Source organism: Staurois parvus, unplaced genomic scaffold, assembly GCF_062004578.1.
Source record: "Staurois parvus isolate SC_StPar_1 unplaced genomic scaffold, SC_StPar_1.0 ptg000363l, whole genome shotgun sequence".
Classification (NCBI taxonomy): Eukaryota; Metazoa; Chordata; class Amphibia; order Anura; family Ranidae; genus Staurois; species Staurois parvus.
Window position 1 is genome coordinate 511,964 of NW_028318159.1, and position 13,705 is coordinate 525,668.

At 44.5% G+C, this 13,705-nt stretch overlaps 1 protein-coding gene and 1 long non-coding RNA gene across 3 annotated transcripts in view; one reads left to right on the plus strand and one right to left on the minus strand.

Annotated features, from left to right (window-relative positions):
• Positions 1-13,705, minus strand: part of LOC149456342 (uncharacterized) — a 75,175-nt gene that overhangs the window by 34,125 nt on the left and 27,345 nt on the right. The gene's annotated exons all lie outside the window — the stretch shown is intronic.
• The window catches only part of LOC149456343 (NACHT, LRR and PYD domains-containing protein 3-like), a 40,426-nt gene that overhangs the window by 3,030 nt on the left and 23,691 nt on the right, over positions 1-13,705 (plus strand). For both annotated transcript variants that reach the window (XM_089685137.1, XM_089685138.1), the window contains exons 2-6: positions 254-368; positions 2,439-2,599; positions 4,494-4,671; positions 8,996-9,061; positions 11,134-12,835. In XM_089685137.1, coding sequence (XP_089541263.1) covers positions 338-368; positions 2,439-2,599; positions 4,494-4,671; positions 8,996-9,061; positions 11,134-12,835 — 2,138 coding nt within the window. In that variant the 5' untranslated portion in view covers positions 254-337. The remainder of the gene's footprint in view (positions 1-253; positions 369-2,438; positions 2,600-4,493; positions 4,672-8,995; positions 9,062-11,133; positions 12,836-13,705) is intronic.

Sequence of the window (13,705 nt, forward strand, 5' to 3'; positions counted from 1 at the left end):
AAATTTTTAGATCTGCATTGGAAACCAATCAGCTTCCAGGCTTTATTGTCAAAGCTCAACTGAACAAGTTGAAGTTAGAAGCTGATTGGCTCCCATGCACAGCTGCACCAGATTCTGGATGCTCCAGTATTAGTAGATCTACCCCAAGATGTTGTTGTACAGCGTGTGAATGCAACCTAAAGGATCTTTTGTATGGCTCTTTTATTGTATTTGTATTTATTTATGTATTCATTGAACTTTATTATTATTGCAGATTAAAAAGCGATGATTCTGTCAGGTGTCTCATGACAAACTAATTTCTGCTTTACATGAACTGCCAACAAATAAAAGATTGGAAATGAAAATATCTTACCCACGAGAATTACCTGGTAAGCAGCAATACTCTGTTACCTTTTATTTACATCATCTTCACAGAGAAATACAACTAAATAACCCAGTAAATAGTTTACAAACGATGCATATTCACATGAATTTTGTGAACAATATTCCTTTTTTGTGAAGGCTTAAAATTATTCAGTTTTTTTTAAAATGTATTTTGAAAGCACATATTGTATGCAAGTTTTCTGTGTGATGTTGTAATAATCTGATCAAGCTGGATTATTAACCCCTCGCCCTCCTGAGGATTCCACCCCCCCCCCCCCCCGACCAGGCCATTTTTTTCATTACGACGTTACGTTACTTTAACTGACAATTGTGCGGTCCTTTTTTCCCCACGAATTGAGCCTTCTTTCAGTGGTATTTGATCACCTTTGTGTTTAATTTTTTGCACTATAAAAAAAAAAAAAAAAAAAAGACCGACAGTTTTGAGGAAAAAAAACAATATTTTTGACTTTTTGCTATTAAACATGTCCAGTAAAAAAATAAAATTTCGTCATAAATTTAGGCCAAAATGTATTCTGTTCCGTGTCTTTGCTAAAAAAAAAAAAAATCCCAATACGTGTAAATTAATTGGTTTACGTGAAAGTTATAGCGTCTACAAAATGGTGGTATAGATGCTGGGATTTTTTAATATTTTTTTTTACTAGTAATGGCAGCGATCAGTGGCTTTTAGCAGGACTGCAGTGGACATTCTGACACTGGGGAGAACTGACTTGGTATCACTGACATCCCCAGTGACACCAATACAGTGATCAGTGCTAACAAAAGCACTGACACTGTACTAAAAGCACTGGGCAGGAAGGGGTTAACATGAGGGGCGATCAAAGGGTTAACTGTGTGCTGGGAGTGTTTTACTAGGGGACGGTGCCTGGGTGCTTCACTGTAATCACACTGCTTTGGATGGTTGTGCTGTGAACAGCCATCCAATGCAGTGTGCCAGAGCTGACAGGGAGAACTGTTTGTAAACAAAACAGTCCTCCTCCTCATCGGAGATCCTCGGAAATCACCTTGCGCTGGCGATTAATCACCGGCCGTGAATGGTGGCACGGGAAGGGTGTGCGCGCAGTTTGTGCTCGCCCCATACCTGGAAATGCAAAATCGTGTGGGTGTGGTATTTCTGCTATAGGGCGGTAGGGATCTTATTAAAGGATAAGTTCACCTTTGGGAACATGTTACATGTTCCACCTGTTTTGCTGCACCCCCCACCCCGTGACAGAAGTACAGGGAGAAGATCCCCATGCTAGCTGTTGCTTTTTAAAAATAGCTCCGCCCATATAGCTGCGTCATTCGTTCGCAGTGTTCTGTGAAATAATGAAGTACAGAGTCCAGAGATCGTTAATGAAGATGGCAGACAACAGTGTTGGTATGGGCATGGAACAGCGCGTGGTGATGAAGTTTCTTGCGAAGGAAGATGTACAACTCATGGATATCTACGGAAGACTTCAAGCGCAGTATGGTGATGAAACGCTCAGCCACAGTAAAACATTTGAACGTTATAAACGTTTCAAAGATAGCCATACATCCATCACTGACGATTCCGGCCGTGGTGGTTCCCAGCCCACAGCAGTCATTCCTGTGAACATTCAGCGTGTAGAACGCCTGATCCAGGATAATGGATACTTAATCCATCGTGAAAATGCACAAGAGACAAATCTTTCTGTGGGAATGGCAAACACAATGATTAGGAAGTGAAACCGGCTGTCCTAGGATGGTTCAGGAGTACTAAAAAATTTTTCTATGCCAAAGCTTTCCAGGCCTTAGTTAAATGCTGGGATATGTGTATAAATGTAGCAGGGGAGGATGTTGAAAAATAAATGCAGTTTCCACTCCTTGCAATTATTTATTTTATTAAAGAAACTCAAAAGCCCCGGATTGACTTGAACGCCCCTCATATTTATTTGAGGTGTCTAAACTTTAAAAAAAAATATAACACTATAAAACAATTGCTCAGTATTACAAAGCAAACATGAAAAGATACAAATATATAGATTTCCTCAATGATAGTTTGGGTTCTGAGTTCAAGCCACAATCCTGTAAATGTATTTTCTGTGTTTCTGTAGAGGACATCAGGAGATTCCGTCACCAACTGTCTGCATATGATGATCCATCACTGAGGAGGATATATGAGTATTACAGAGATGACCTGACCTACATCCTGGAGAACATGGACACCGGGGTCCTCCTGAAGGAACTAAAATCTCGAAAAGTCTTAAACATAGAAGTAAGGCAGAAATATTTCTAAATGAACTGCAATATATTGGGGTTGATTTATTAAAACCCATATGTAGTGAATGCAATGTCCGGGGAGAGCGGATATAGTGAATGCAGGGTCCGGGGAGAGCGGATATAGTGAATGCGGGGTCCGGGGAGAGCGGATATAGTGAATGCGGGGTCCGGGGAGAGCGGATATAGTGAATGCGGGGTCCGGGGAGAGCGGATATAGTGAATGCGGGGTCCGGGGAGAGCAGATATAGTGAATGCGGGGTCCAGGGAGAGCGGATATAGTGAATGCGGGGTCCTGGGAGAGCGGATATAGTGAATGCGGGGTCATGGGAGAGCGGATATAGTGAATGCAGGGTCCGGGGAGAGCGGATATAGTGAATGCGGGGTCCGGGGAGAGCGGATATAGTGAATGCGGGGTCCGGGGAGAGCGGATATAGTGAATGCAGGGTCCGGGGAGAGCGGATATAGTGAATGCAGGATCCGGGGAGAGCGGATATAGTGAATGCGGGGTCTGGGGAGAACGGATATAGTGAATGCGGGGTCCGGGGAGAGCGGATATAGTGATTGCGGGGTCCGGGGAGAGTGGATATAGTGAATGCGGGGTCCGGGGAGAGCGGATATAGTGATTGCGGGGTCCGGGGAGAGTGGATATAGTGAATGCGGGGTCCGGGGAGAGCGGATATAGTGAATGCGGGGTTCGGGGAGAGCGGATAAAGTGAATGCAGGGTCTGGGGAGACCGGATATAGTGAATGCAGGGTCTGGGGAGACCGGATATAGTGAATGCGGGGTCCGGGGAGACCGGATATAGTAAATGCAGGGTCCAGGGAGCGCAGATATAGTGAATGCAGGGTCCTGGGAGAGCGGATCTAGTGAATGCGGGGTCCGGGGAGAGCGGATATAGTGAATGCAGGGTCCGAGGAGAGCGGATATAGTGAATGCGGGGTTCGGGGAGACCAGATATAATGAATGCAGGGTCCATGGAGAGCCGATATAGTGAATGCAGGGTCCGGGGAGAGCGGATATAGTGAATACGGGGTCCGATGAAGAGTGGATATAGTGAATGCAGGGTCCGGGGAGAGCGGCTATAGTGAATGCAGGGTCTGCGGAGAGCAGATATAGTGAATGCGGGGTCCAGGCAGAGCGTATATAGCGGATGCGGGGTTTGGGGAAAGCAGATATAGTGAATGCAGGGTGTGGGGAGAGCGGATCTAGTGAATGCAGGTTCAGGGAGACCAGATGTCTTTGGTAAAATAAGTATGTATTAATTGGTTTGCGTAAAAGTTATAGCATCTACAAATGGCAATATATATACTGGAATTTAAATTATTTTTTTTATACTAGGAATGACGGCGATCAGTCACTTATAGCGGGACTGCGGTAGTGCGGCGGGCATTCTGACATTAACTGCCACTGGGTGGGAGCTAACTGCCACTGACACCTCCACTGACACTAATACAGTAATCAGTGCAAATAAAAAGCACTGACACTGTACTAATGACACTGGGCAGGAAGGGGTTAACATCTGGGTCGATCAAAGGGTTAACTGTGTGCTGGGGAGTGTTTTTACTGTGTGCTGTTTTACTATGGTGCATGCTGCTTTTAATCTCTCTGCTAGTCCCAGCGGGCAGGAGAGAGATCTGTTTTGTTTACACTCACAGATCTGTCTCCTTTCAGCTGCTCCGCCGATCACCAAGTCCCAGCCATAAATCACTGTCTGGGACCGGGTGATTAACACCTTTGGGAGCCAATGACAGCATAGGAAGGGCAGAACATGTGTGCGTGCCCCCTAGCTAGAAATGCAATCACATAAATGTGCTACAGACCAGTTGGTAAGTGGATAATACTGTGTAGATAATTCTAGCTATTAATTGCAGATTTGTCTGTTTTTCAGACCCTCTTGGCCAGGGAAAAACACATGAGCCGGGCTGCCTTCTCTCACACCTTGTTACAAGATATTCAGGATCGGGGAAGAGAAGCCGTGATTGGATTCTGGGAATGTCTCTATGCGCTACAGAAAGATCGTTCTCATCCGAATTTATTGGCGGTTCTGGATGAGATCACACAGAGAGGTAACAGGACCTTGTGTTTGCAATAACAATTGTGACAATCCCAGGACACAGTAGGGATGTTGCAGCCAGATGGGGGAACCACATTGTGAAGTGGGGGATGCAAGAATAGAACACATGGAAAGTTTTGGATGCTGAAGATTCTGCTGAAGGAGTAGCTTTTCAAGAAAGCGAAGCCCCAAGGCACAGGCAGAAGGCCAGGTAAGTATGAAAGAAGTAAGGCCAAAACTTTCTTGGCTGCACTTCTCATGGGTGTCACAGGAGTGCACTTATTTGTCTTCTCTTGTGACCCAGAACAGCAGGCTAAAGCCGATATTTAGTTGATGTCACAGAGATGCTCCAGGCTCCACCCGCATACCTGATTGACAATTGGCTCCTGAATCCTGTAGGGTAGGCGGGTGATACCTCATCCATGTTCCTCTCTGTCAGGAACCTGAAGTCAGGCAGAGACAGAAAGTGCAGTTAAAATAACACCTTTAATGAAATAGCAAAAGTAAACACAGTTCAGGAATGTAGTCAAAACAGAAGCCAGGGTTTGGATGCTAGAGCGGGTAATCAGATGACCCAGGGTCAGGAAACCAGAAGTCTGCGTAGTCAGGAGCCAGAAATCAGGAATAAGAATCGGAAGAGAAGACAGCCAGACCGAGTTGTACACATGAACACAGGCAGGAACACACTAGATATCATAGAACCAGCAAGGGGAAGGAGGAAATGAGCTAAGCTGCTAAAATAGCAAAAGGGGCTGACTGTGGGCTGGACTAATGAGGCAGGTATGGTATCCAGGTGAGTTGCTGGGGAGACGAGAGGCTGGTAATTAACTGACAGCTGAGCAGCTTCTGAGCACTGAAAAAAAGAGCTGCTCGTTAAGTAGCAGGAGCCCAGCCTTGACACTCTCCTCATTGGGTGCCAAGTGTGAGTCACATTGGAGGTCTACCCCAGGGAGGGTTCTTCTGGGCAATGCTAGGCACCTTATACAAGGCAACTTTACTACACATAGGGTACCTTTGCTTTCTGCCATTTTCACCAATGCCCTGGGACAAGGCTGAGGCTACCATGGGGGAATACTCAGCCTTAAAGGATAAGTTCACCTTTTGGACAAAAATAATAAATGCAATTTTTTTTGCAGTTTAAAAAAAATGTGCATTTATTATTTTTGTCCAAAAGGAGCCTTGAAAGCATTGCACCATCGATCAGTAGATGCCATGCAGAATATCTGCTTGTCATATGGGGTGTAAGGGATGTATGAGCAAGCAGATATTCTGACAGGAAGCTTCAATGAACTACCACGGCGCTCCACAGAGCCATGGTAGTAAATTGAAAACTGTCGGGACTTGGAGTTCATCCATTCACGGAAGTCAGTGAATGAATGACGCAGTCGTGTGGGCGGATCCCTGCACGGCCACGCTATTTTCAAATCTGACAGATAGTACGGGGAGAGGTTTCCCTGTGCTATCTGTCAGAGGGAGAGGGAGAGGGCGCGGCAGGCACTACTGCAACTATGGGAACATGTTCTATGTTCCACCCTAAAAACAGGTGAAACATGTAACATATTCCCCATGGTGAACTTATCCTTTAAGGTAGGCCTGTACTATTAACAATTAACATACACCAGGCACAACTCCTCTCCAGTTTCTCCTGGGTCCCCATGAAAATGTACATCTTCCACTGTAGCTTGCAATTAAGTGGGCTGTGCTGAACACTGACCACAGCCACTTGTCCATCATTTCCACTACCGGTCCTGGTAGAAGGATGGAACTCCATCCAGAACAGGGGTGGGCAAACTTTTTGACTTGAGGGCCGCAATGGGTTCATATATTGGACCCGGGGGCCGGACCAAGAGTAGATGAATGATGTGTATGTGTCATCCATAGTAAGTATAGTAATATTCCCCCATAGTAAGCATAGTAATTAATCCCCCATAGTAATTAATCCCCCATATAGTAATTCATCCCCCATAGTAATTCATCCCCCATATAGTAATTCATCCCCCATAGTAATTCATCCCCCATATAGTAATTCATCCCCCATATAGTAATTCGTCCCCCATATAGTAATTCGTCCCCCATATAGTAATTCGTCCCCCATATAGTAATTCGTCCCCCATAGTAATTCATCCCCCCTATAGTAATTCATCCCCCATAGTAATTCATCCCCCATATAGTAATTCATCCCCCATAGTAATTCATCCCCCACATAGTAATTCATCCCCCACATAGTAATTCATCCCCCATATTAATTCATCCCCCATATTAATTCATCCCCCATATAGTAATTCATCCCCCATAGTAATTCATCCCCCACATAGTAATTCATCCCCCACATAGTAATTCATCCCCCATATTAATTCATCCCCCATATTAATTCATCCCCCATATAGTAATTCATCCCCCATATAGTAAGTCCCCCATATAGTAATTCATTCCCCATATAGTAAGTCCCCCATATAGTAATTCATTCCCCATATAGTAAGTCCTCCATATAGTAATTCATTCCCCATATAGTAAGTCCTCCATATAGTAATTAATTCCCCATATAGTAAGTCCCCCATATAGTAATTCATTCCCCATATAGTAAGTCCTCCATATAGTAATTCATTCCCCATATAGTAAGTCCCCCATATAGTAATTCATTCCCCATATAGTAAGTCCTCCATATAGTAATTCATTCCCCATATAGTAAGTCCTCCATATAGTAATTAATTCCCCATATAGTAAGTCCCCCATATAGTAATTCATTCCCCATATAGTAAGTCCCCCATATAGTAATTCATTCCCCATATAGTAAGTCCTCCATATAGTAATTCATTCCCCATATAGTAAGTCCTCCATATAGTAATTAATTCCCCATATAGTAAGTCCCCCATATAGTAATTCATTCCCCATATAGTAAGTCCCCCATATAGTAAGTCCCCCATATAGTAATTCATCCCCCATATAGTAAGTCCCCCCCCTGTGTCAATTCACTTACCTTTGGTCCGCGCGTTCCTCTCGTATTCCCGCGCCGTTCTGGTCTTCAGGGAGGACTGTGAGAGGAGTTCGTCACGCTGCCCCGCCTACATCCTGGCTGCCCCGCCTACATCCTGACAGCTGCAGAGTCCTGACGTCCGAGAGGAGGGAGGGGGGCGGCCATCCGAGAGGGGGGGCGGCCATCCGAGAAGAGAGGAGGGGAGAGGAGGAGAGGAGGGAGGGGAGAGGAGGAGAGGAGGGAGGGGAGCGGGCGCCCGGCACACAGGAGAGCCGCATCTAAATTTGTAAAGAGCCGCGGCTTGCCGACCACTGGCCTTGCGGGAGCCTAGCTCCGCGGGCCGGATTAAAAGGTCCGCCGGGCCGTATACGGCCCGCGGGCCGTAGTTTGCCCATTGCTGATCCAGAACATAGCATGGACTTCATCGTTCACTTGACTTTAACTCTGTTTCTGTACAGGATGGGAATCTCTGTAGTGCAGTTCAATTCCAGTTGCTGTGGGAGATGGAATGTGGCATAGGAAGTGCCGACAACATCTCCCTGGTGGCTAGAGGCAATTAGACCTATAACAGGTACACTTTTATGACAGGCTGCTTGTTGACTGTGCCTTGGCTGCTCATAGCAGTCACATGTATAACGTGTACCAGAATAACTGTTAACATGCTGACTCTTCATACTCCATGTGCCAGTGATCAAAAACTGTAGACTAAGTGTTCAATGGTGCCGGTTACTTGCAGTGCACCCCTTTCAAAGGACGTCAGACCAAGCAGAAGGCAAAGTTTAGTGCTTTAAAGAGCAACAATACCAAACCCAAGAGCAGACTGAACAGTTCAACAAGAACTCCGATGAAACAGTCCCTACTCCTAACCAGGCAATGTACTGCCCCAGCTTACCTACAAAAGGCCATGTGAATAAAAGTCCATTTGTGGCATTCCCCAGTAGTTGATGTCTTTGAGAGCCATCCAACCCAGGGTTTTCCACACACTGCCCTGGAGGGGCAGAGAAAAGAGTGGTGACTAACAGTCACCACTCTCTGCTCCAGGTAAGACCAAGAACAGAGTGATCAGCAGTCACCCACTTCTCAGTCTTAGGGCCAGCGGGGGACAGCTGCAAAAATTTTTTAAGAATCCCAAACTTCTCCTTTAATGATCATTTAGCTTTTTATGTCCTGTTTATCAAAGCGTGTACGATGGTATTGTTGAAAGTTCATGTTCTGTCCAGTTTGTATACTACAAATATATAAAAATAAAAACATGCTTTATTCAATGCAGCCTGTTTAGACATCTTTTCAATGCATAATTTTGTGTGTATGCCTCAAAAGTATAGGATCATGTCATAGATTTTATTGAGTTATTTTTCTATAGGTAAGGATCTGGAGAAGCAGATTTTGCTGGATGAACTTGGACAGTCACTGACTCTGGAGCTGAGAGGTAAAGAATATACAGGAATGTAGGGATGCAACGGTACCCAGTGGTGTATTTAGCCCTTGTGCTGCCCTAGGCAACACTAAAATGGTGTTCCTTTCGAGGGCTAGAAGTATCAACGGACTATGAGGCTCGGTTCACACTAGTGCAGGTAGCAGCAGCTATGGGACCCGCATTTCGTCTCGCAGCTGCAAGCACCTGCACACAAATCGCGGGACCCCTGGGCAGGTGCCAGTAATCTTAATGGCACACCACCCGCACTGGGAACCACATTGCAGTGCAGCTCCCGGTGTTGGCTGCGATTTCTGGAAAGGTGCAGGGACCTTTTCCCTGCGATTTGGGTGGCATGGCAGTCCAATCAAATGAATGGGCTGCCCTGTTGTGGTCCGCAGAACAGCACTAGTGTGAACTGAGCCTATGTGCACTGATTACCACAGTTGTGTTTCACTGAGAACTACAAGTCTGGCTGCCTCAGTAACAGACGGAACATGTAGTTTATTCAGTCACAGATCTCTGAGAATGAATGACACAGCTATGCAGGTCGAGCGCTACAGACATGCAAAAGTGAAGAATCCCTGCTTGCTGCCATGGGGGAAGTGGTTTGAGGGTAGACATTTGCACCACGTTACATATTACAGCCTAAACTTTGGTGTAACATTACATAATGCAAAAAGCGAGATTTTAAGAAAAATGTTTTTATGTGATTTGATAATCACAAGGGGATTTTAACTACAATCAGTTAGTTTCTACAACTTATCCTACCTTTTGTATTCATAAAAAGTAATATGAATTCTGCAACAAACAAGCAGGCTATCCCATAATATACTGTACATGTAGCACTACCCCCTTAGGAGTTGCTGAAGATTTGGGTCCCCCTATCGTCATGCACAGCCAGGCAACACACATTTCCTTCCACACTTGCACTTCAGACACCGTAAACAATACTTGAACTTTTTGGATGTTATTAGGGGATTCGAACTTGGATGGGGATGAGGGATACAAGGGATGCCCAAAGAACTGTTAAACTGAAGACAACTTCCTAAAACTAAGTAAAATGCACAGAAGGGTTTTCTCTTCTTGGAGAGCTCTCCAGGCTGTGTAAGAACCACTGGACAAGGGGATCTAGAATCTGACACTTTAAACATACAGTCCAGCAGGAGCTACTCGGGTTTTCTACCCAAATGTTCTCTCTCCTACTCTTGTCCAGGGAGCATAGAAGTACTCACTGTTGCTCTTCTGTAGACTGTAGGTTGGTAGTTGCTTTCAGGCCTTCTGCTGGACTGGCTCCTTCTATAACTCCACAGATGATCCTCTCTCAGGGGGCCCATGAGGTTCAGCTTTCCCTCTGTCCACATCCATCCTTTGCTGGGCCTTCTCCCAGGTTCCACACTCCAGTTTCTGCTCTTACATCTTCCACCCGAACTCTCCTCCCTATTGAGCAGGCTCAGCCATGCTTAAAGGCTGTCCTAACCCCATGCCAAGCCTCCTGCCTGGGGATTGGTCAGGATCCCTTGAGCATGCAGATCAGCCACTCCTCACCTCCGCCCACTGAGTTCTAGAGGCTTCTCAAAATTTTAGATCAGGGGAGGGTTTCAGAGAGCTGATCTGTAGAGCTTCTCAGCCCTGACCTGAATTTGACCCCCATTGACTATTACCGAGGCTGCTACTCAGCCTTCTATTTAAAAAATAATACTATTAATCGACTAGCTTCACCTAGCTTTCCTAGGAGGGTGCTACATGCAGAAGGCATGTGACTACAGGCATTTATTTAATCTACTCCCTTGTTTGTACACAAATCACATCTTCTGTGACAGCATGGCTCCCACCGGTAGCCACTGTGAATATAGCCTGAGCAAGGTTGGCCAGGGAATATGTCATCTTTTGGCATCAAGGACTGACAACAAAACTGCAGGAATGCTATACAACAGCACAATTCTATTTTTTTTCACTGAATGAACATTATATGTATTTGTAGTAAATTCCCAAAGATCTGTGCTAAGAACATAAATTAAAGTTTTGCTTAGACTAAACACGAAATTGTGACTTTCTGTTATAAAATATTTCCATTATATTCTCAGATATTCAGAAAAAGCACAAACATCATCTGATGAAGAAGACTGAGACTCTAGTGGAGCATAGACCCCCAGGAACTACCCTGGAACCACAAAGATTCCTCATCAATGAGCGTTATGTAAAGCTGATTGTAGTCTCCACTGATGAGTTCCAGCAGCGTCCCCAGAATGAGCTAATACAGACCGGGGTAAAACATGAGGAATGCTTGAAGGAAACACAAACTAGACTGGAACACATTTCCCCCAACAAGCTGTTCCGATGGGACCACCAGTCACAATGTGTCCCACATGCAGTAATGGTGAGTGGAGTGCCAGGAATAGGGAAGACCACACTGATGCAGAAGTTTGTCTATGACTGGGTGACCGGAAAACATTACCAGAGATTTGCCTTTGTCTTCTTCTTCAGATTCCGGGACCTTAATAGACTGGGAGAGGTCAGCTTGGAGGAGATGATTCTTCAACAATATCCGTATCTGAAGAGTCAGATTGGAGAGATTTTACAAGATCCAGAGAGACTTCTGTTTATATTTGATGGGTTGGATGAAAGTATTCACCAAATAGATTTCAGATTAAGTAGACTCTTTGCTAACATGACGAATTTTGGTGAGATTGTGGTCAGTTTGGTGAGGCAGAGCCTTCTTAAGGGTTGCTCTGTACTGATGACCAGCCGCCCAACCAGACTGGCATCGCTTGATACCGGTGTTTTCCAGAGAATATCAGAGATCATGGGATTTCTCCATGAAGACAGATGGATCTTCTTCAATAATTTCTTTGGAAATGAGGAATGGTCAGAGAAGGCATTTCATTATGTGCAGGAGAATGACACGCTGTACACTTTCTGTTATATCCCAGCATACTGCTGGATCATCTGTACAGTGTTATCAACGTGCTTCAGAGCCCAACCAACAATCACCGATCAGCTGATGACATCATTACCCAAAACAGTGACACAACTCTTTGTGACTTTTGTCTCCAACATTCTGGCCAATCACACCCAGAATAAAGATGGCGGTCACACTGCCCGGGAACTGCTGACATCTATTGGGTGGATGGCAGAACATGGAGTCCTGAATCACATGATTGTATTTGATGAGCGTCATCTGGAGTCATTCAGTGTGAGAAATGATAAACATCTCTTTTCATCTTTCATGATGGAATCTGGTCAGCCCCCTGATGTGGATTACACCTTCTTACATCTCACTCTTCAGGAGTTTTTTGCTGCTTTAGTCCATTTTATTAATTATAATCCTGAAAGATTACAGGAAACACTTGATAAGGCTGAATCTTACAAAGATGACCGTGCTGAAATATTCCTCCGTTTCCTCTGTGGTCTCTCAGACTCTTCTACTAGATCCATGTTAAAGTCTCATGTGGGAGAATTGTCTGCTCAGGCTGCCAGACATGTCATCACCTGGATCCAGAAGGATATTTTAGAACAAAAAACTGCCATATATATAAGAAGCAAAACAAATTTGAATGTATTCTATTATATCTATGAGACAAGGAATAAGGCTCTGGTGTCACAACACACTGGGTCAAAGAAAGTTGACTTTTCTGGTGTCGCCCTCAGCCCTCTGGACTGCTCTGTGCTGTCTTTTATCCTTCAATTCTGCAGAAAGACAGAAGAAGTAAATCTAAATTCATGCATTATTCAGAGTGAAGGATTGAGCAAACTTCTACCGGCTCTACACAACATCAAGAGTTTTAGGTAAAGATCAAATGTGTCTAATCACATTTCTGTGTTAAATTGGAATGATGTGCAAATTCTCCATATAAATTACTAATTATTAGTGTTTCTCCTTTCTTTGACAAAGCCTAGAGGCCACTTAGTCCTGAAAGACCAGTCTTAAAGAATTAAGTCTTTCACAAGAACAAGATCACTGGGTTTCAAATTATGTTTGATGGATTGCCATTTGATCCAGGGCCACAATGTGGAAAAGTACTGCTCTCTTCATCTTCTTCAGAAGGTAGTTGCAAGACTTTACACTTACCCTTACTGGAGCAAACATCAAAGGACTTTTAAGAGTCTCTGGTTTAAGGTGATCTGTGTTGTACCTCTCTGGCATGAAGAAGGTTAACCCTACAGGACAACTTGAAGTCTCAAGTATCACATGCATAGGGAGTCCACCATGAGGAGTGTGACTTTGCTTGGAGTTCTCTTGAGGCTTTTGACTGAATGAAATGGTGCTGCATGGGTTCTTTAGTTTATTTCTTCAATGACATTTTTCCCTGTCTTTTCTAGGCGAATCCTAATTATCTTAGAATGTTGACTGACATACTCTGAAATATGTTGCCAGGACTTTTGGGATTTTTGATCTGGAACGAGTCTGTTGTGGCATCCACTATGTTCAGGATATATGGGGTTTCTAGGGCATCTGCCTCTACTATGGCAGCTGCTGCTTCATTCTGTATAGCAAGATTTTCTTGGCCTCTGAGAACCTTTTGTTGTATTTCTATTTTTTTAAAAACCTGTCTACCAGCAAGATTTATAAATTACAGCTGGTAGTAATGGCCTTTAAGCACAAACTGACCGTTGGTTTCCTGATGGAAAAGATCCACTTCCACACCTCTACCCCCC